A 24,042-nucleotide genomic window follows, 5' to 3' on the forward strand; every position below is an offset into this window, starting at 1 on the left:
CATTTAATGAATAAAATAAATAATTTATATATTTTAAAAAAAATATAATAAAAATACGGAGTATTACACTGGCCGACGATAAACCCTCGCCCCTCCGTTTCTTGTCGGCGACCCACAAAGAGGTTTCCTCTAATTTTTTTTTAAAAACAACCCACTACCCCTCCCCCAACCAAAAACACATGCCCTTCCCCTCATGCCGACGCCACCCCCTCCCATTGCCGGCGCCTAACAGTGACCCTACCTCTACCCTTTGTCACCCCACCACCCTCCTTCTTTCATCTTGACACCCACCAAAAACCACAAACAAAAACTCACAAAATCAATTAAATCAAACCAGTTCACATTACTATTAACCCTAAATCCTGACGCTATTGAAGGTTCGGGATAATGAGAAGTTCCCTACGAGTAGTAGGAGTATCGTGGTAGAAAGAGAAAGATTGACTAGCAGAGAGAAGGGACGACGGAGGGGTAAGGGAAGGGTGTTGGGCCGGTGAAGAAGGCTGGTAGGTGTCGGCAGCTCGGTAGGGGTGGCTAGGTGACGGTCGAGGTGGGAGTTTTGTTGTTATGGCGGTGTTCTTCGACTTCGTCATCGGATTGTTCTTTACTTTCATGAAAATACTTGCTACTGAGGTTTTGGAGAAGGAGGGTCGTGGTTAGGGGGATGGGGGAGTGGAGAGGGTGTGGAAGGGAGGCGGCTAGCGCAGTAGGGGCGAGGGAGGGTCAGCGCGCCGGCAAGGGCAGGGGCTGGGCGCTAGCGTGGGTTGGGGCGGGGTATGGTGGCAGGTTGGTTGGGAAGATTAATGTTATAGTTTGCTTAATATAAATAATTCAAGTTTACCAAAGATAATAAGTTCTTTTGCAATTTACCATTGAGAAAAATAAAAACTATAGTGTTACCAAAGAGAAGTTCCCAAATTCTAACTATCTTTGGTAATCATGAATTATTAGTATTTATTATCATAACATTAATGATTTATTTCGGTTAAAACTTTAACTAGAGTTAGATTTTTATTTTTTATTTTTTTAGTAATTAAATTATTTTAAAAACAATGATAATAAACCACCAAATCCCCATCAGCCCCAGCCACCCCTGCCCTCCACCGCTGCAGCGCCGGCGTGCCCAATCCCCTCCTCCTTGGCCACGACGCCATGCTGAACGCCCCTTTTTCCTCCCACGTCTCCATTCCCCTATAACCACCCAATCCCTTCCTCGAAACCCCCTCCTCCCCTTATGAAACCGCCTAAAACCATCACCCCACCTTTGAAAATCCCTAACCGACCCTCCTCCGCCATCGCTAGGGTTCCGGTTGGGGATGGGTTTTTTTAGAGGGATAAGGTTTTGTGGGGGTAGTGAGGGAGAGTTGGTGGTTTGTGCAGCGTCGACGCCGAGGGAAGGGGGTATCGAGGCTAGGCATGGTGGAGGCAGGGGCTTGGTTGGCTGGGGTGGGGAAAAGAGTGGTGGTGGTTTTTTTTTTCTTTAAAGTAATATAATTTTTTATAAAATAAAGAAAAATATGATTTTCAAGGATATATTAGTCAATTCGCTTTTAGTTAACTATGGTTAGACTTATAATTGCAAATTAATCTCATTAATATGACCATTGAATTAGTACTATGAGTTGGTATTTGGCAAGGAGAATAACACTGTTGAGCCGAAACCTCTTACGGAATCTCTCGGCCCGAGTTAGCGGGTTTAGACTCTTGGGGATTGGGGGAAAAAGTCAAGTAGAAATACCACCTTAATGTGCTTGTGGTGGAATTTGATAGAAAATGCAAATCTTACCACAAGACCAGATTTGCTCGGTAACACCTGTGCAATAATGATGGAGGGAGTACTCAAATTACTGATTCAATTTATTTTACACTGTATCTATCTTTATTGCTGCAAAGCCTGCATTTCTGTAAATTCCATATACACAAGCCTGCAAGTTAGCAACTGCGCAACTGAGAGCGCGAGAAAACCTTCAACCTTCAACAATGGCGGGTGACTTATTTGGCGACTTACCACCTCCTTCATACCTCTCACCTCCTTCTCAAGAACAACAACTTCATCTTCAACCTCGCAAATCTGTCAAAATCAATGAAAATAATTCAACAACTAGTATTATTAAAAATCCAACTCCACTCCCTCCTCCTCCCCTCAAAAGCGCCCTCAAACGATCCAAGCCTCCAGAATTTACCCCAAATGAAGGTAATTTTGCCCCCTTTTTGATCAATTACTTTAATTTATCTATGTAATTGTGTATAGTTTTGATTTCATGTTTTAATTTGTGCATTTTGATTGTTAATTGGAATGGTATTGATTGTTGGTTGATTTATTTGTGTATAAGTTTTGGTGATTACGAATTATTGCTGACTTGAACTAAAAGGGGTTGGTCATTTTAGGGTTTCTGAGTAGGGAAAGTTGGTTTTTTCAGACTTGAATGATTCTGGGAATGAAAAGCTCAATTAAATGGTTTTGGAGTTTTGGTGATTGGTTCGAATGATGTTGATTGCGGTTGATTCGCTGTTGGATTGAGTTTTGGTGATCAAGGGTCGTTTTTGACTTGTAGTGGGTCAAGCTTAGCTGAATAATTTTAATCAAAAATAAGAAATGTTATTGATTTTAATTAATTGGCTTTTGAATGAAGTTGGGTAGTTTAGGGTTGTCACAATCCATAGATTTGTTTACTAGAGTGTTTCTTGATAAGCAAAGCTGCATTGAAACAAGAAATGATATTGATTATGGTAGGTTTGCTTTGGATCATTTCAGTGGTTAAGGGTCATTGTGGATTTGAATTCGCTTGGTTACTATTGTGGTTCTACTTAAGCAGAGATGAACGAGGATTGGTATTGTTGTGATTGAATTGGTTTTGGATAAAGTTTGGTGATCAAGGTTTGTTGCCAGGCTTAAATCCTCAGATCTAGTTTATACTATACTTTGTATAGTGTTTCTAATTTAGGGAATAAAACAATTATAATCAAGAACAGTTCAAGGTATCATTTTACGGTCTGAAAATGTGCACGTGGCTGATAAAAATCTTAAGCTCTGGGTGAATTTGAAATGTCATATCTGGCTGTGCAACATTTTCATGGTGATAATTTGTCAAATTAGTATACTTATACTAGGTTGATATTCTGTTATGGTTATTGCATTAAGTGACACTATTGATCCGTGACTCATGAATGTCACTTGTATATCTACACTGGTCGTCAGAGTTGATATTTGAAGCTGCAAAGTTTCAACTTACCTTTATCTTTGACTCAGGATGGTGACTGTAGGTGATATAATAATTTTATCTAGATTTTTCCAATTTTTTTCCCAAAATATTTCAGTCATTTTTGTTTCTAGAAAGCAGTAAGTCAATGAAGATTCAATTTTGTCTGGTTTGGTTTACTGAAATTGCAAATATAGATTGATCTAGAGGGAATGAGGGATCCTACTGAAAATTGTTTTAGCATTAGGATGTCTCATGTGAGACAATATCATTAATTTTCAATTGCTGACTGCTATTTCCTTACAATAACCTTCATTATTCCATATGCATTTCATAGTGTTTCGAGCTATGGAAAGCCTTGAGAGAAATTATGGTCTTATATAATCTATTATGACGATATATGTCTAAGCATAGCACTAATATGCTAATAAGGTGCTGAATTATTTTTAATTCATTTCAGAGGTTGGATCTGGAAAGAAATTGAGGTTTAAAACCTCAACGGATGCTTCTGTATCACAAATTGTTGAGGCCATGCAGAAGATAGCCTCCCACATCGGAAATTCTGCTAAGTTCAGTAAAGCTTCGAAGTTGGCTATACAGTTGATTCAGGCTGGAAGTGTCAAACCTGAGACGGCTGATCACTTCTTTTCCATACTGGAAGCAGCAATGTTTTCGCCTACTTCATGCAATAATGCTTCTGCACGATCAGATTATCAAGCATTGTTCTCTGCTGCACAAGATGCAAAAGATGTAAGTTTTTTAATGTTCTTATCTCTGTGTCTATGATTGTTGATTTCATATTTGATACATTTCTTGTAGAGATGACTCTCCTTGTGTTGACTGCAGTGTCTGAATAAGAAGCAGAAGAATCAACTAACTGTATGGACCATCCGAGCTGTGGTGGCAAATGACTTGTATACTGATGATAGCTTTGTGGTAAGCATTTTGGAACTATGCTTAAGATATCATGTGTCACAAGTTTAAAGTGTATGTGATCAAAAATTTGAGCTGGGGTTATGCATTCAAGCGCTAACTGTTCTTCTATAGAATGTGTTGAAGTGGAGATGATAATGTTTTCCAAAGTGGAGATAATGATATATCTGTGAGTATATGTATTCAGCATTAAAATATCAGTTTGTGATGCCATGACTTTGCAACCCATACTTATTTTGTAGCTAAAAGAATGGCAGTTATAGGTTAATTAATTATTATGAGAAAGCTGCTAAGTTTTTTGTAATTAAGTATTCTTCAGTTTGAGGGATGCATAATGCTTTATCACCTGGGGAGGGGCTAATGCCTATAGATCTGATTAAGAAACAGTGTATAGAAATAAAGGAGCCCCATTAGGGCTTATTTCTTTGGTATTTTTCTGATAATATCTTACTTGATTTAGTTGTGGATAGTGTACAATATTGGTATGCATGCAATCTGCTGTGGAGATTTTGATGCATCTTTGAGGATGGGATAAAGTTGGTCTAAAAAGAGGAATTAGCCAAATGTTCTATGCATCAAAGTGATTTGTTGTCTACTCCAGGATGGATTGGTGGATGAGTTTTTTGATGGCGTGTGTTAAATCTGTGAGATAGAAGCTTATGGTTGAGTTGGCCCTTATATATTAGTTACCACTTTTTGGTTCATAGTGATTTTCTGGCATGGCTTCTGGATAATAATTTATTTTAGAGTAAAGGTTTATTTGTGGCTATCAAATTATGAGTAATGACCTGATTAGGGCCTTGAGTTATGAAGTTGTGTTGGTTTAAGTGTAGATCAATATACAATGAGGAAAGAAGGGGATTATAAACTATTTTTCCCTTTTTTTCCTTGTAAAAAATTGTTTTTTAGGTGGCATAGAAATTTCAAAAATGTTTTAAGGTGCAAGGTGTTTTGGAAATCGGCAAAAATGATTTTCTGAGTGTCTTCTTATAAACATTTTTATATGCTCCCATTTCCATAGTATCACAAGAACAGCAGGATTACCTTCAGTGTTTCTGTGGTTTATAGGATATTCTGTCTGTGCCTCTGTGTCTAATTGGATGATATTGTAGGCATTCTGAGTTGCCAAATATAGAAGCTAGGGTGTTTGGGATTTATGTTTGACTAACAGGATCAGAGTGGGTTTTCTGCTAAAAGGAAATACTTTATTTAATCTTGCATCATTCCTGTCAACATGTATTCTGCATGGAATATATTGGTTGCAGAAACATGGTGGTGGAAATTACATCTTCATGCACAGGGAATCAGGGATCATTGACCTGATGAACACTATTAGCCTATGCATACTTGTGTGTTGATACACCACAGTCACTTCATGCTTATGCTTGTAAATGGGTTAATTAGCTCACAACCACTACCTTTTGTTGGACCACTTCATGCTGTGGTATTCTAATAGTCATATGCTTCTGCTCATCAAATCATTGCGTGATTGACATATCCCTACCTTTTAAAAGGTATGAGATAACTCTTATGAATAATATTTGGACAATTATACCCTTTAAAATGTTTATTTACTTATTTGCCCATATTAATTTTAATTGTCACTTCTTTTGAACTCTTAAAAATAGTGTGCGGACATTTATACCCCTAAGAAATATTTATTAACATATCATGCCTCATTTATATCGTCAACAACTAAATTTGTTATTTAAGATCAAACCAAAAGACATCCCCGAATATGAAAAATTATAGCGCGCGCATTGCGCGCGTTAGCCACCCTAGTCTTATAAAAGCTCTTTTTGTGGTTCATATTACAAATAGCAGAAGATAAATTTCTAGAGTATTTTTGAAAATTTCATGGATGCCTGGGGGGTGGGAGTGGGAGTGGGAGGAGGGGAAACATGCAACTTTTTTTACTTGCATGCAAGTATGTGTCTTTGACCTCACCTTGTGAGCCCAACTGCCCATTATAGCAATTTATACAAATTTTTTATTTGGGACCAAATATGAATTTTAATATCTTCTGATTTCTGAATGTCTTCTTTCTTTCACGTGGTAACTTGGCTTCAATCTTGTACTTAGATCTAATGCTCCCGCAATGCTATTTGCCTCTGAGTTCTGACACATCTATTGCACTCAATCCAGAAATTAGATAAAAATTTAGAAAAGCAGATTTCAATTGTCGCAAAAGTGATGAAGAATATATAAATAAGTTTTTTTGATCCGTTGGTGAAGCTACAACAAAAGCTCTGGTCAATTTTAAGTGTTTTAAATTCTCAAAGAGATACATCCAACCACCAAACCCTACACACGTGTAACCTAAGTATCAATACACCAGCGTGTTAATTATTTTAAGAGGTCTACAGCTAACTCTCTATAATGGCAGTTTTGGGGCCAGGAGATGGGAAATACGTAAAAAAAAAATAATAATTTAATTGCAGCTAGAGAGGGTTTAGTATTCATTAAAATAAGAACAGATGAAGAATGGAGAGGAAATTTCTTATATTTCGAAGTCAAGAACCAAGAAACAGATCAAAAGTTTTCTACTGAAATCTATGTCTGTCATAACTCATAAGAACACAATGCCAAACGTAGCTATTTTTATTTAAAAATATATTTCCCCTGATCTCAACCTCATGGATGAGTATTCCTTTCCTGTCTCCACAGGTAACTACCATGAGGTAATAGTAAAAAGCAAATTTTATAGATTGGAGAGGTACATGAAAATGCATGGATTAGGGAAGCAATTTCTGTTCTTCATTTATAGACCTCTTCACAGTTACTTTTCGTATGGCAAGTTGGCAACCCCCCCTTTTTTTCTGTGAAGCTTTTAAGTTTTTACGCTCTACCAGTGCTGGTAGCTGTCTTGATTTTCTTACATTTATTCCTACTCTAATAATAGTTTTTGGCATTCTGGCCAATGTGAAGCTTCATTGATGTAAATTGTTTTATAATGTACTTTCCTGAGCCTATAATGCGTGTGTGCTACCTAGGTTAACATTCTTGTTCGGGCTACATGCAGTTCTCAAAAGCTGCTGGTCGTGTCAAAGATTTGATATCCAATCTTCCTGTTGCAACCAAGGAAGATGATGCTGAGGAAGCTGCAGCACTTCAAGATGAGAAGGAAAGGGTAAGTAGAGAGGTTCAGTCAAGCCAGGATGTGATTCCTTCTGATCTTTCTACTGAGGTTACCACCAAAGAAGAGTTAGATCCTTTTGGGCTTGATGCTCTTATCTCAAGCAAACCGAAAAAAGATGAGAAAGCAAAAAGTAATAAAGGGAAGGAGGATGAAGAAGAGACGATGAGATTTCTGAGGTTACAAAGAGAAGCCATAATCAATTGTTTGGAGATAGTTGCAAAGCGCTACAAAATCCCATGGTTTGTTCTTGCGCCCCTTTTCTACAAGTTAATTACTTCATTCTCGTTTTTTTGTGCTAATAACGATGGATTCTTATTTGCAGGTGTCAGACTGTCATTGACATACTTGTAAAACATGCCTATGACCATGTATCACGGTTCACCTCTCAACAGAGAGATGCTATAGGGAAACTTTGGACTTCAATACGAGAGCAACTTAATCGTCGAAAACAAGGGAAGTCAGTTTCCGGTAAGCTTGATGTGACTGCTTTTGAATCTCTTCAAGAGAAGTACTCAAATGAGAAGATCAGCATTCGTCGTGCTGTTGGGGGTACTGGGGACCGACGTTGTCAGCAGTGGCTTGGTTGATTGGCTTCATATACCTTCGTTTGTACCAGCTTAATCTTGTACACACTTATTTGAGCAAATGGTGTTTAGAGAAAATCATTTTCAGTGAAAGAGCTGTAAGCTTCAACTGTATATACTGTACTTTCTAGTTATAAAACATTTCAGTATCTTTCCCTTTATCTTTTTGTAATGCATTACCAGTAGTCACCACAAGAACAAGATCCTTCTGAGAAATGGTGGAAGCGATTACGGTCCCTAACTATGATGGTCCTCTTATAGATCTTGGAGAGGAGTTTTGTAGCAGTATGGCAGTCATCACAAACCCTTAGATTTTTTACAATCCTAATCGGAGTACTGGGAGCCGTATTAATGAGGCCAAAAGCCATGGCAATCTTCTCACTGTGATACTTAAGTGACTTCTCTCTTTCTTTCTCTTCTATGTTAAGCAGTACTACAGAAGTATCTGGCTTGTAGCCAGCCGCCTCCAGTTTGCAGAGCATCTCCCCGAACATACCATCAATTTCTCCAAACTGTGCGTGTGCCTGAATTCCTGTTGTGAACTCATGCACTGCACCATTTACCTCGATACAACTAATTCCTGGTTCCTTTTTCATTCCTCTGTTTTTCATGGCTTTTCTCACACTCACTACATTCTTCCATCTCTTCTCTGTTGCATAGATATTGGAGATAAGAACATTATGGCCACAGCTATCAGGATCTATTTCAAGCAGCTTCGAAGAGGCTAACTCCCCCAGGTCAGGGTTCTTATGAACCTTGCAAGCGGCAAGCAGAGCACCCCATACGACTACATTAGGTTTCATTGGCATGGTTTGTACAATATCATGTGCTTCATGAAGCAAACCTGCTCTCCCTAAAAGGTCCACCATGCAACCATAATGCTCAATCTTTGGTAACAAGCCATACTTATTCTTCATTTTCTCGAAAACCCTCTTTCCTTCTATTACCAAACCTGCATGACTACAAGCACTAAGCAATCCGATGAATGTAATTTCATTTGGTTTGATCTGCAAATTTTCCATTTTAGTAAAGAGATCTAAAGCTTTCTCACCGAAACCATGCATACCGAACCCCAATATCATACAGTTCCACATGCATATATCTCTATTTGTAGCTTCTTCAAACAGCCTGTAGGCTGTTGTTATATCACCACATTTGGCAAACATATCAATAAGAGCAGTATTGAGTTCCATGTCTATATTTATCCTTTGCTTGTCTATGTATGCTTGAATCCACTTTCCAAAGTCAAGTGCACCTGATTCTGCACAGAATGATACTAAACTAACCATAGTAACCTGGTTAGGCTTTATACTGCCTTCTCTCATTAGAACAAGGAGATCAATCGCCTTTTCAATGCAATTTCCCCGAGTATAAGCTGATATAAGAGCTGTCCAAGTCATAATATCCCTTCTCTCCATTTTATCAAAAATCGCCCATGCACTACTGATTTCACAGCATTTACCATACATATCTATCAGAGAAGTAGCAAGAGGTAAAGTCATGGTAAAACCATTTCTGATAACGTAACCATGCAGCTGCTTTCCCAAGTCCAAAGCCTCAACTGATCCACATTCCGCGATCAAACTCAGCAGAGTGACTTCATTTGGTAAAATCCCATCTTCTATCATCTGGCCAAAAAGTCCTACACCCTCCTCTACAGCGTTGCAACGAATGTAGCCTGCAACCATTGCTGTATAAGTATAGACATTCTTTTCAGTTAGTCTATCAAACAAAGAGCGCGCAACAGCTACACTCCCACTCTTAGTATGCATCTCTATCAGAGTAGTAGTCAAATTAGCTCCTAACTGATTCATGTTGCTATTCTTGATCACATAAGCAAACATGGGCTTTGTCAAATTCTTGTTCCCAACATCTGCCAGCAGCTTCAGAATACTAATCATCGTACTTTCACTCGGCTTCACTAACTTATACTGCATTTCTCTGATCATTCTCAGAGCTTCATCAAACACCCTGTGCTTAACATATCCCCTAATCATTGTATTCCAAGAAACAACATCTCTTTTCACCAGTTTTTCAAACACGAGCCGTGCAGAACTCAGAAATCCACTTTCACAGTACATTTGAATCAGAGTATTCCCCACAAAAAGATCAAAATCTAACCCATTTTTTAGAGCAAACCCATGAATCTCTCTACCAGAAACAACACAACCCATCTGTGCACAAGATTTCAGAAGAGAAGCAACTAAAAAACTGTCAATTTCAATGTTCATTTCTCTCATTTGGGCATATATATTAAGTGCATATTTTGGTTGATTATTCTTATTATAAGATGTTATGAGGAAGTTATATCGAGCAACCGAGGTTGAATATAATTGGATTGTAGGATGAATTTCATGAGAATTTTTGAAGTGGGTTTTTAGAAAATGAGCATGGATTTGCTTAGTTTCATCAATGGTGAATTGATTATGATTTGGTTGTTGAAGCTTGAGTTTGAATGTGGGAAGATTTTGGTTTTGGTATATTTGGATTGTCAAAGGAGGGAAGCAAGTTGTTGTTGCCATAATTTGGTGAATTAGATTTGGTAAGGTGCCGGAATTTTTTGAGTGTTGTAGCCCCACATTACATTGTCACATCCACACATTACATAATCTTTTTGAATTGTAAAAAGGAATATAATATCTTGTGTACTACTTGCAAATATCTAGATGACAAAATTGGTCCCAATCTATTAATATACTCTCCATGTGAATGTCGATATGGTACTAAGGATACATTAGATATAAAAAGTTAGTATATTGTAATTATCTTACACTTGCTCTTTAGAAGAGCGTATTCTGAATCTTGTTATACTCTCGAGTGTATATAAATAGATATTAGTGTATTAACTAGTTTTTTTTTTATTTTTTTATTTCAAATAAACAAAAAATACCCTTGAATATACTTTTATACTATGTGCATCTAGGTAATGTGTTTGTCAGATTTTTCATTGATATATTCTCCATGTAATTTCAAGAATTTTTTTACGTTTAAATTAACCCAATGTGTGACATATTTAGCTTCTTTTAACTTATATAGCTAAGACAAATTCTAATAAATTAGAGAATTATTTAAACATTCATCAACAGACCTTTAAGTTTCTTCTTCCCTCTCCTCTCTCTTTTAGGGTTTTAATTTTTTTGGTCGTTTAGGTCGAAAATTGTCTAATTTTTTAGTTTATGAAGAAATTAGACTATTTTTGACCCTTTTTTCTATGATTTAATTCACTTATTGTTATTGTTTTGTTTTGCTTTGTCTTGTTCTCTCCGTTTTTGAGAGTCTATCCCAATTTTTTTTGGTTTTTCTCAATTTTCTAGGATTTTGATTCTCATCTATAGATGATAATTTTATTTTTAGGGTTATAAATATAATTGAGAAGGTAATATGGATTCATATGGGTTTAGGATTTGTCATCAACTCTACGATCAAAACATCAGCGCAGATTGAGAAGGTCTCTACTTGGAAAGATGCAAAGACATCAAAAATCACTGCTCACATCAAGTTTGAAGTAGTAGAGTGTGAGCTATGCCCTTATGCAAAATAGTTATGATTTTGATTGTAAAAGTTATGTTATTTTCTCTAAATCTATTATTTACAAATATTTATTATTATTATTATTATTATTATTATTATTATTATTATTTTAGATGCCGTATGACTACTTATTAATGATAATATTCTTCTTCTTGTGAAAAAATGGAGAAATATCAATATAAATAGGAAAATTTGTAAATTACCACCAAAATAGGAGACTTGTTTTGAAATTAGCACCCGTTAAATATTTTTTATTTTATTTTACCACCCATTAAATTAAAAAAGTATTCCGATTACCACCCTTTTCAAAAATCCGGTGAATTTTCCGTTTGGGGGCCCCACCTAACTACGATATTCACCTTTTTAACTGATTTTCCCCCAAATTTTCTATTTAAAACAGCTTCCAACTTCAATTCCCATTCCCTTCACCAAATTCCACCAAATTTTCTCAGATTTTGCTGCTCGTTGTTTGAAGATTAATTCCCCACAATTGCAGACACTCAATTCGCAGTAAGGTATGACTCCATTTGTTCTTAAATTAGGGTTCTTCACCAACTATAATTGGGGTAAATGGGTAGATTTGGGAATTAGGGTTCTTGGGACAATTCAATTGGGCATTTTCAACAATTAGGGTTCCTGTTTCTATTGAATTGTGGATTTTTTTTTTTTTTTTTTTTTTTTTTTTTTTTTTTTTTTGGAAATTAGGGTCATACTTTAAGAATTTTAGGGGTAATTGCAAATTTGACAGATTATTTAAGAAGAATGAGGGAGAAGATTGAAGATGGTTCACCAATTTATTGGAGGAATTGGATGAGGGAAGTGATAGGTAGAGTTAAATAGAATACTAAGAGGGTTAAGTCGAGAGAAAAGAAGAAAAAAAAGGAGGGAAGTTAGTTTTTTGGGGTCCACAAATAGAAAACCAACTGGAAATTTGAAAAGGTGGAAATCGGAATACTTCTTTAATTTAAGGGGTAGTAAAATAAAAAAAAAAAATATTTAACAGGTGGTAATTTCAAAACAGGTCTCCTATTTGGGTGTTAATTTAAAATTTTCTAAATAAATATGATATTACAAAACTGGACATTGAAATAAACTAATAAGACCCCACATGACTATATAATTAGTTATATAATTTGTGTTTAAAGTTCAAAAAAATTATTTTTACAGACATGTAATAGGGCAAACAATTAAAGGCAAAACCGTAGAGGAAATAGTAATTTTAGGCAATTTAACTTGAATAATAATCAAATCTTTGATATTAACCATATACTACATATTTATTTTGAATCAATTAAGTTTAGCTCAAAGTTATATCAGTACATATCAAAATTAAGTCATACTACTCAAATCAAATAATACTCCATCTGTCCATAATTGTTTTGCCCATATTCATATTTTGCTTTTTTTTAATGTTTTGACAGAGTGAAATTGATGAGAGAGAAAAGTGGTAAGACATAAAGTAATTGTGTAAGATTGTGAGAGTAAACTTGTGGTCTCCATGACTATATATGGTATGAAGCAATTTTTTTAGTGACACTCTTTTATAGAAAATGATAGGGAGTATGGAGCAAATTAATTAATAATCTCTCTATCAATTTTGGGAAATTCTAAGCCTCAGCTAACTATAGTCCAAAAGGACTCAACTAGGATATTTTAGTAAAGTAAAAAAAAAAAAAAGAGTACCTTATCTGTATACTGAATTTCGGTACCAACGAGATATATAGGTAATACCATCCTTAGTAGTATCGAAATACCATCCTACAACACATTGGAATCATCATAGTACTACGATTGGTATCAAATTTAACAAATATTGTTGTTGGTATAAGTTGATATATCGTTAATATCCTAACTACGGTTTCGTTGGTATCTAGCTGCGTTCGATTGGAATCAGAGCCATACGGTTAAAAGTTAAATTAAGTTGTTAATTTAATTAATAATTAAGTAAAACTGGAGAATACTAGGCCCTCTACTGAGTGTAAGAAACCTGATTTTAAGCATTATTATCATATTCCTGAAAATACAAGTAATTTTGGCCCAGTCCTAAATTACATAGTAGATCAAATTGGTGAATTAAGATCGAAAGTTGATAACATACATACTCATTGTATTAATATCGAAAATAAAATATCAATAACCACAACCGATATTAATAAAAAAGTAAGCGATCTAAAAGAACAGGTTAAACAAGTTCAACTTGCTTTAACAAACGAAGTTAGGCATCAATTTGGTAAAGAAGTATCGCCTAATAAAGAGAAAATTGTCCCGTACAAATATAAGTATCCTTTTCATAATTTATATAAAAATAAAAAGTTTACTGTATCACTCCCTAAAAGACCTATTAGTAACCAAGAAAAGAATAAAGAAACTAAAGATGAGCCCTCATCTTCAAGAGAAAACGTTTAATGAATTGCAAATCTTGTTTGATAAAGAAGAAGACCCTGATAAGCTAAACGAAATCATGAACTTAATCTCTAAAAAAGGAAGTGATCCTGAAATGGAGGAAACTAATTATGTTTCTTTAGAGGAAGATTTATATCAACAAATGGGATTAATGAAGTTAAATGATCTAGACTTTCTATCCATAGAAGTTGTCCAACAAAAGATTGAAAATAAACTAGGTAAAAGAGTAATGGATAATAATGATGTTGGAGAAGAAATCATTAATGAAAATATTAATGTAAACAATATTATCCAAAGATCTAGGTATCAAGGAGAAGGAAGTTGCACACGACCAAGATACATACCAGGGAAAACTACCCGGTTTAGTGTCAAGGTTATGCCTAATCATATACCTAAACAAGAAGAAGTGACTCTTGAAACTATAAGTCAAACTGGCTTTAAGCTTAAATTAGATGGTGTAAGAGATAGACAAGATGCTTAGATCAGTGGAAAAAGAGTATGAGTAGTGTACTTAATTTAAACACTGAATGGACTTCAAAAAATTTCTTAAATTATATCGAACATAGTCTCTATGGCTGTGTAGAAGACTGGTACGATGGAATAGATGAAGAAGTCAAAACTGCATTAAGAGCTAGTGAATCACCTAAAATGGCTGTAGGTCAACTAAAAAGAGCTGAGTATTCTATTGATGATAAAGACCTAGACCAAATGAACAAAGAAAGTTGGAATTTTCCTCAAATTACTAAAGATAAAATATTTAAAACTTCTTTCTTTAAAACTAGAACTAAATATGTATGTGAAGAAATGGAAGGAAGTATAGTAATCGAGGATTGTGAAAAGAAAGCAGTAGAAATTAATATCATAAACTGGAAAAACATTAAGAACCATAAAGAAAAAGGAAATTATAGTTATATTTGTATTGGTGCAGTGCAAGTATACATAACTCCTTTACAAGATTTTGGGTAAAAATGTTAAATACTTAAGCTTTGTTTGTGATGTTAGACATAGAGAGTTTTATGAGCAAATTATTAGTGGCATCACTTGTAGCTTAAGTCAAGGAACTGTAAACTATATATGTGAACCCAAATATTATGTGAGCTTAGAAGATTCATATGCTCCAAAGTTTCTAGCGATCAAGTTATCAACTCTTGGAGTAAACATGCATAAAGGGACTCGACCTATACAACTAAGATGGAAGGTAGTCTATAAGTTGGTGAATACTATAGATTCATCTTTCAAGAAACAAATAGTAGACGCTCAGAAATATGAGCAAGGAGGAGGTCCTAATAAGAAAATTAGCCCTATAAAGGTAAATCCTAATGAAATAGAAATTGAAAAAACATGGGAGGAATTCTTCATGAATCCTACAGTAAAAAATAGGTCAAGTAAGATGTTAATAGATGAATTAGGATTACTTCATATTGGGTTAACTACAAATCCTAAAATGCAAAGAAGTATGAGTCTTAGAACACCAAGTCTAAGTAGACAAAATTCAACTATAATAAGGATGAAAAAACAAGTCAATGAAAAACCCGAAGAAGAAGATGAAGAAGAAATACTAGCTTTAATAAAAAAGTTAAATGAAAAATATGAAGCTAAGAAAGCCTTAAAACAACCAGCAAGACATAGTATAGATATTGGTTCGTGTTCTAATTTAGAAATGCATGAAGAACCGAATATTTCTATTATTGATAAAAGAAAGGTAATTGGATATAAAACCTAAATTGTGAGTGAACCAGTATATGAAGATGAAGTTAATATGCAAATGGAAGCTTGTAATGAAATATCCAGTACTAATCCTAATAGCATTTATATTCCAATTGATATATGCATTGAGGATTATAATAAATATAAGTTATGTGCATATATTGATAGTGGTTGTTCTACATGTTTTGGAAAGAGGTCATTATTTCCAGAATTCTTGTGGAAAAAGGCTAAAAATCCTATGCAAGTTAGAATTGTTAATAATAGTGTCATGATGCATACGGAAATAATTGAAGAATTACCAATAGAAATTGGAGGAGTTCAATGTGTTATTCCTATTTTATGGGCAACTGATCAACCTGGTCATGATATGATAATAGGAAATAATTTTCAAAGATTATACCTCCATGCACTCAAACCATTGATCAAATAATCTTTACTATTAATGGTCATTCTGTTCCTATACAGAAAATAACAAAGGCTTATACTCATTAGACAATGGAATTTACGCGCAGCCAGCGTGGTGATAGGGTTACTCCTACACAACGAGAGGTTGCACTTAGAATTTCTGAGTGTGATTCATCATCATTAATAGATCAGATAAATAAGCAGCAAGAAAAATTATGGGAAAAATTATATTCAACAAATCCTTTAGAACATTGGGAAAAGGATAAGACATTTGCTAAGATAACTCTAACAAATCCTAATAAGATTATTAGAGTAAGACAAATGGTCTATACTTACCAAGATATACTGGAATTTGATGAACAAATAGAAGAATGTTGAATAAAAAGCTAATTAGGAATAGCAAGAGTCCTCATAATAGTCCAGCATTCATGGTAAGGAATCATGTAGAAGAAAAAAGAGGTAAAACTAGAATGGTCATTAATTATAAACAGCTAAATGACAATACTGTTTTTGCTGGCTATTACATTCCTAATAAAACTGTGTTATTTAATAGAATACAAGGAGCCACATGGCTTTCTAAGATGGATTGTAAGAGTGGTTATTGGCAAATTAAAATGGAAGAAGAGAGCATTCCATTAACTGCATTTAGTGCCCCTTAAGGGCATTATGAATGGTTAGTAATGTCTTTTGGATTTTAAAATGCTCCACTAATATTTCAGAGAAGAATGGATAATATTTTTAGAGAACTTAATCATTGTTATTTGGTCTATATAGATAATATTCTAATATTCTCAAAAGATTTAGAACAACATAAGAATGATCTTAAAGCAGTAACTAAAAAATGTGCAGAGCATGGTATAATCCTTAGAAAGGATAAATGTGTTTATGCTAAACAAGAAATTGAGTTTCTAGGATTAGAAATTAAAGCAGGACAAATAATATTACAAAAGCATATATTGGAAAAGATGAAAAATTCCCAGATAAAATTGAAGATAGAAAATAACTAGAAAGATTTCTAGGATGTTTAACCTATGCTTCTGATTTCATAGAAAATCTTGCTCTATTAAGAAAACCATTACAACAAAAACTCAAGAAAGAAATAACATGGAACTGGAAGGAAAGTGATTCCAAAATTGTTCAAGATTTAAAATCTATGTGTAAAGGTCTTCCTGTACTGACACTACCTACTAGTGAAGATGATTTAATCCTTGAAACAGATGCTAGTAATGAGCACTGGAGTGTTGTGTTAAAAATCAAAGAAGGAGAAAGACTTTGCAGATATAGCAGTGGAAGTTTTAATAAAACTAAGTTAAATTCCTACGATGCAAAAGGAAATCCTCGCAGTCATTAGAGGGATTGAGAAGTTCTTAATCTTCTTAGCCCCTAAACAGTTCTTAATAAGAACAGATTGCAAAGGCATACTCGGTTTTGTTAAAAAGAATTTGTCTAATATGCAAGCGCAAGGGAGACTCCTGCGTTGGCAATTATGGCTTAACCAATTCTCTTTTACTGTTGAACATATACAGGGATCGAAGAATTCTTTAGCCGATAGTCTAACCAAAGAATTGTTAATGGCGAAGAAGCACAAGACATCAGAAAAACTCCTGCCCATCAACTAGAAAAGATGGAGGCATAGAGAAAAACTCTCATTGATGAACCAGAAAAAGCCATGGAGCGGGTTTCACCCTCCAGTTGGGCCTTAATGCAAGGCTTGATCATATCAGCAAAACAACTTTCACAAGATGGTTTAATTAAGGGTTGCCATCGGGCAGTCCAAAGGTTATTGATGTTCGAAGTAACAATTATGTTATTTCAGCTCATTCCTGATTTACGAAATATAATATTGAACAAAATAAGAGATAATGATTTTAGAACATGGTACGAGTTGGTGGTGACAAAGGCTAGTAAATTCTTTTATCTTCGAGATCTATGGGGAGAAAGAATAGAGTTTCCCAAAAACTCTAAAGTTGCATCATTACGAATCTACCCATATCCGCTTAATCAGGATGCTCCGTTCATTAGTATACATTACAAAGCTTGGGAATATGGAATGGTACATGATTTCCATGAATTCTCTACTCCTAATGACTCATTCTTTCCAAGACTTACAAAGTTCCAACAGTATACATTCAACAAGGTTCAGAAATATTGTGATGACAAAAAAGAAGACTTTCAGCTAGGAGCAAGGGTGCAATGTGCTAATATCGAAGTTAAAGAAGGAAAAGTTAGTCCACCGCATTACTTGATAATGTTTGGGAGAGTGAGGTATTGTCAAGATCCCATACCAATTCGTCAGAAAACTGTTAGAAATCCTATTGAAGCAAGAGCGATGGGATTTTTCTACATTTCACATATCTTAACAATTTTATAAAAAGGAAAGAAAATCCTCCTGTTATATTTCATGTTAGTAATACAAAAATTGTGGCACCTAACGAGATGAAAGAATATTTGGTAGATGGCATAAACAACACCGAGTCAATCTACAAATATTTAGAAGATGTTGAAAGTGGAAAGTTTCTGTCATTTGAAGGCAATGAATATCTGTTTGAAGCCTTCATAACTTGGGATGAATCATATGCAGCCAAATGTGTTGTAGACTTTGGCATAGAAGAAGAGAATCCTATGTATGCTCATTATGAAGACAGCGAAGATAGTTAGGGGAGCCTATAAGATATGATTATGGATGAAATTATGAATACTTGAGCCTACACCAGCAATAATTCAAGGAACTTTCATTGTAGCTAGGTTTTGTTAATTTTTCAGTCTTAAAGTATCTTTGTAAAAAGCAATGGTGTAACACCCCCAAATCTCCCTCTATGGAAATACTAGTATAATACGTATAATTATACCGTAGAGATAGACTTGGGCGTATTACCGCCGCGTGATTACGCAAGGCTACTCAAAACTTACTAAATAAAAACTAATACTTGGCAGCGGAAACTTCAATACTCTTTTATTAATTAAACCATAATAATAACCATTGTCATGAGTACTCAAAATAAAAACATAAAGACCAACATTCCTAATCTAGGTGAAACCATTCCCGGGACTCCACATACTCAATCATTGACTCCACCTGAAATTAGTCAACACTGCTTACCATTAAGGTAAACAGGGCGAACCAAAACAAATAGGAAATATGGATTAACAAATTATACTAAGTATGATAAGTGCAAGATAATGTAAACTCAATTTATTTGCAAACATGCTTTAAAAATCAATTCCAATAATTAATCCAATAAATTCCAAATTCATTATTCCAAAACCGATTCCAATGATTCAATATTCAGAATAATAGTTAATAAAACCAATTCCTTTATTAAGAACCAATTTCTTTAATCCAATTCCTCATCCAAGTGTGCACACCCCCCAAGCTAGTCTCCTTATATTACAAGGCTATTATTGAGGAAAGACCAGGTCGTACAAAGTCCAAGGCCTTATATAAACCAAATCCGCATAGTGGGATTACTAACATGCTTATAAAGCATTAATAATAATAATTCAATGGTTCAGTAAATCCTTTTAATATCAAATAAATTCCAATATAATTCAAACTCCTTTTTAATAATTCCACATACTTTCAAAATCAAAACCTTTTAAATAAATACTTGAGAATAAAATCTCATATTAATAACTTTTCAAAAATCAATAACTCTTCCTTGAAAAACCTTTTATTTAATTCAACAAACCTTTTAAAATCAAATCCTTTATTTAAACATGATAAGTAATCTAAACCATTCAAAACATGATTTAAAAATCAATCATTCAAAATACTTTTATTAAAATCAATACCTTCAAACATAATTTATTTCAAAATCATAATTCAAATCAATTTAATTCAATCACCAATCAAATCATGTAAAACATGTTATTCAAACTAATCACTTTCAAAGGTATCTAACCACCTAAACGTACCTTGATCCTTGCTAGAAAAACCACACAAAAGAACCTCAAGAACCTTGATTCCGAATATCAATCAACACTTCGCACTTTCAAAGTTCAATCACGAATATACCTTGCAAATAACATAACCATAAGGTTATCACAACATAAACTCAAATCTAATGTGCATGGGCTATAAAACTCTTTTAAAATAATACTTTAATATAAAATTTATAGCTTTGAAATAGGTATTTTTTATTTTAGAAAACTAACCATGAAGAAGATAAAAGAATAGGATTAAAGAGAATTGAATTTTCGTTGGAAAGAATAGGCAGAGGTCATAACTCCTTCAATATAACTCTAAATTGGGTGATTCTTGAGTCTAACCTCAAGGATTTTTTGAGAGGAACAATCTTTTGTAAAACATCAATACCCCAAAAACTGACCAGAAGTACCCGAAAACTGGCTTCAAAGGTATACGGGATAATATTTGTATGAAAAGAGGAGAAGAAAAGTATGAAAAGGTTTAGGGAAAAGAAGAATAAGAGAGAAGAAGAGAATTAAGTTTTTGGTGTGAAGAATATGAGAGTATGAAGGGGTATTTATAGGCTAGCTCATGCAAGAATTATAGCAAGAGAATGTGGGAAGAATTATGGCAAGTAGGGTTTAAGAGATTACTTGGAGAAGTGAGTAAAAGAATTAAGGAAAGTTTGGATATTAAGGTGATTGTTTATAATTAAATATGGAATGTATGTATGTCATGAAAAATAATAAGGACATTGGAATACTTGGGGAATAATTAAGAAGAATAAATGGCAAGAAAATATGATGATTAGATATTAAAAAGATGGAGAAATAGAATTAAGGAAAATAAGATATTTTGAGGAGATAATTAAAATTTATCAAAATAAGTCACCCAAAAATCCATCATGGTGGCTTTAGATATTTAGGGAATTAATTTGCTAGTTTTAAGGAATTAAAAATAATTGTGTAAATAATATTTATTGTATAAAATAATTAATTAATAAAATTCCAATTATTCACTAAATAAAATAACTAAGAAAATCAGATTTTCTACACATAGAAAATCCGAAAATCATAGTTAATAATTTAGGAATTTTCGGCCCTTTTAAATAAATAATAAAATATAATTTTGTTTAATTAAAATATCCGAAATATATATAAATAATCCGGTTTTTAAAATAAAATAAATGGATAATAAATCTTATCCAAAATCCAAAAATAATAATTGAGTTTTAAAATACTTTTGGCGCCGAAATTCAATATCATTTTGGCTCCAAAATTCAAATAGTAAAATAAATTACTAAAATACCCTTTTTAAGAGAATACTAATTAGAAAATACATTTCAAAAATATGGGGTATTACAAATAGTGTATAATTGCTTGCTGAGTCAGGATAAGGATCCTATGTAACTTTGCTTCCCTATATAAAGGGACTTAGGCCAAGAAGGAAGAGGTAGAGTTGGAAGAGTTAGCTAGAGAATTGCTCTGAAAGTATTAGAGAGTCCTCTAGAGAAAAATACTCACCTTAAGAGACAGATTGATTCTCCATCTCTCTAAAAGTAGAGAAAACTCTAGTTCAGCTTATGTCTGTTTAAGCTTTCAGTTTGTGTGTTTGTTGTAATATATGAGTGTTGTAATCTTTTTAAATTAAATAAAAGTTTCGTTCAAGAAGGGAACGTTATCCCCTTGAACCTTATATATCAAATGAGTTATTTTTCTGTTTAAAAAGTTCCATCATAAACACCATAAGGATTGTTTAATTAGAGATTATGATCTAAGGTAAGAAACGAAATAGATCTGTGCTGAGCTTGATCTAAGGAAGACAGGGTTGGGGTTAGCTACCTTGGTAAAGCCGGAAGCTCAGAACGCCGGAGGTTCCATTGTCGACTAAGTTCAGGTATTGGTCAAAACTCTCTAGTTAAAGAATTATTATTGCGAAGTATGGTGGGCTGTTAAATTGTTAAAGTAACTTATTTCGATGTATAAGTAGTAGAGTTGTGATAACTAGTACCGTTAAAGTCATTAATCAAGAAACAAGTGAACATTAATTAATTTTTAAATAGTATTATTTAAAAGGTCGTTGGTGTCATAAATAAATACCAATTAGAAGTTCGTTGGTATAAAAAAGAAATACCAATTAGAAGTTCGTTGGTATCCCATTTAGAAGTTCGTTGGTACCAAAAAGAATACTAACTAGGCTTGCCTTGACTGTTGTTGGTATACCATCGAAATTAAAATCAATACCAAACCATCAACGACAAAAGTGTCGGTTAAAAGACAAGTAGAGTCCAAGAGGACTCTACTTATTAGTAGAGGATGAGAAATCCTCATCAATTTCACCCAATCCAATAAATAATTGAATATTCCTAATTCTCTACTTGTAATAAAAATTTATAAAATTAAATTCTCTAAAGTGGATATACCATCAAAATCCCAAAACCTCTTTTTTCTCCAAAAAAAAAAAAAAAAAATATCCCAAAACTTACAAATACACACATTACTCCATCATTCACTATCCTCCTTTTTTTTTCTCCTCTAAACAAGATAAGGTGATAAATCAATCACTCAATCTCCCTCCAATTCCCACACTCTCACCATGCTATCTCTCTCCTCCTCCCACTCCCTTTCTTCCTCCACCACCCTCTTCTCCACCACCACCAAACACCTTCTCCCACCACCTTCCTCCACCTTGCTTCGCCTCGCCAACAAACCAATCACATCCTCCTACTCTCCCCCACCTCTTGTCCCCAACCTCATTATCCCCAAATCCTCCTCTTCCCCTCAACCCCAAAACTTATACCAACCCTTTCGCCCCCCTCCCAACCCCCTCCCCCAAAAATACAAGAACCTCGACACTGCCTCGATCATCGAGGTTCTTGCTAACCGTCTTGGGTTATGGTACGAGTATGCTCCCCTGATTTCCACCCTGTTTCGAGACGGGTTTACTCCACCTTCAATTGAAGAGCTTACTGGAATCACCGGTGTTGAGCAGAATCTTCTCGTTGTTGCCGCACAGGTGAGGGAATCCATTGCTGATTCCCCTATTATTGAGCCTGAAACTCTGGCTTTCTTTGAAAATGGTGGTGCTGAGCTTTTGTATGAAATTCGGATGTTGAATACGTCGCAAAGAGCTGCTACTGCGAACTATGTTGTCAGGAAAAGATTAGATGGGGAAAAAGCGCGGGAAATTGCGAGGAGTATTAAGGATTTTCCGGCGAGAAAAGATGAGCCGGGTTTTGGGTGTTTTGATTATAATTGTCCTGGGGATTGTTGGGCGTTTTGGCATTATCGTCTTTCGAGGGAGTTCATGAATCCGTCGGAGAGGAGGAGCTCGGCTTTGGCGACGGCGTTGGAGGTTGCTGATACGGATAAGGCGAGGGAGACTGTGAGGGAGGAGATTGAGGGGAAGAAGGTAGGGAAAGTGGAGGAGATTGTCAAGGCGGCGATTAAGGTGCCGGTGGTGAGGTTGAAGATGGGGGAGGTTGCAGAGGCCACGACTGTGGTGGTTTTGCCGGTTTCGCAGGCGGTTGAGGGGGAGAGTGGAGTTGGGAGGGTGCCTATGGAGTGTAAGAGTGAAGGGGAGTTTGGTGTTGTTGTTGCAAATGAGGGGTGGGATAGGTGGGTGGTGCTCCCGAGGTGGATTCCGTTGGCAGGGATTGGGACTGGTGGGGTGGCGGTGGCGTTTAGTAATGCTAAAGTGTTGCCATGGAGGGTGAATAGGTGGTATGTGGATGAGCCGGTTTTGGTGGTGATTGATAGGAAGAGGAGGGAGGTAGAGGTTGATGATGGGTTTTACTTGGTTGCTAGGAAGGGTGGTGATGATGGAGGGTTGAAGGTGGAGAAAGGTTCGATATTGAAGGAAATGGGGGTGGCAGAGAGCTTAGGGACAGTTGTGATTGTGGTTAGGCCGCCTAAAGACGAGGTTGATGATCAATTGAGTGATGAAGATTGGGATTGATTGTTTAGTTTAGATGGGGGTTCTTGAGGTGAGTCTTTTTGGGTTAGATTCATGTAGATGGAAAAGAGACCAAAGATCATTGTAGTTGTATGATGACTATTGCTCTAGTTTAGAGCTTGTAATTTTGTTTTCTTTGTTTTAAAATGGATACATACTTCGTATTATTCAATCTTTTAAGCTGAAATGTAATTTGAAGTGTTCTTTTGAAAATCAATTGTCTATTTGAATAACTAGCAGTGAAAGAATAAAAGACCAAACTGCTGTATCTTTTCAGTGTTG

General features: G+C 35.0%; 3 protein-coding genes across 3 annotated transcripts; 2 read left to right on the forward strand and 1 right to left on the reverse strand.

Annotated features, from left to right (window-relative positions):
• Nucleotides 1-1,723: 1,723 nt before the first annotated feature.
• On the forward strand, nucleotides 1,724-8,014 carry LOC145574613 (uncharacterized). Its single transcript, XM_081632444.1, has 5 exons — nucleotides 1,724-2,191; nucleotides 3,658-3,947; nucleotides 4,044-4,133; nucleotides 7,153-7,508; nucleotides 7,592-8,014. Exons 1-5 carry the CDS (start codon nucleotides 1,978-1,980, stop codon nucleotides 7,854-7,856), a joined length of 1,215 nt encoding a protein of 404 aa, XP_081488570.1. The 5' UTR covers nucleotides 1,724-1,977; the 3' UTR covers nucleotides 7,857-8,014.
• LOC145574612 (pentatricopeptide repeat-containing protein At3g22690-like) lies at nucleotides 7,896-10,202 on the reverse strand. Its single transcript, XM_081632443.1, has one exon. The coding sequence runs from the start codon at nucleotides 10,091-10,093 to the stop codon at nucleotides 8,030-8,032; it is 2,064 nt and encodes a 687-aa protein (XP_081488569.1). The 5' UTR covers nucleotides 10,094-10,202; the 3' UTR covers nucleotides 7,896-8,029.
• A 12,118-nt stretch (nucleotides 10,203-22,320) lies between these two features.
• Nucleotides 22,321-24,030, forward strand: LOC145574615 (rubisco accumulation factor 1.1, chloroplastic-like). The gene has a single exon (XM_081632445.1). The coding sequence runs from the start codon at nucleotides 22,402-22,404 to the stop codon at nucleotides 23,761-23,763; it is 1,362 nt and encodes a 453-aa protein (XP_081488571.1). The 5' UTR covers nucleotides 22,321-22,401; the 3' UTR covers nucleotides 23,764-24,030.
• The last annotated feature ends 12 nt before the right edge of the window (nucleotides 24,031-24,042 follow it).

Source organism: Chenopodium album, chromosome 13, assembly GCF_948465745.1.
Source record: "Chenopodium album chromosome 13, dcCheAlbu1.1, whole genome shotgun sequence".
NCBI lineage: Eukaryota > Viridiplantae > Streptophyta > Magnoliopsida > Caryophyllales > Amaranthaceae > Chenopodium > Chenopodium album.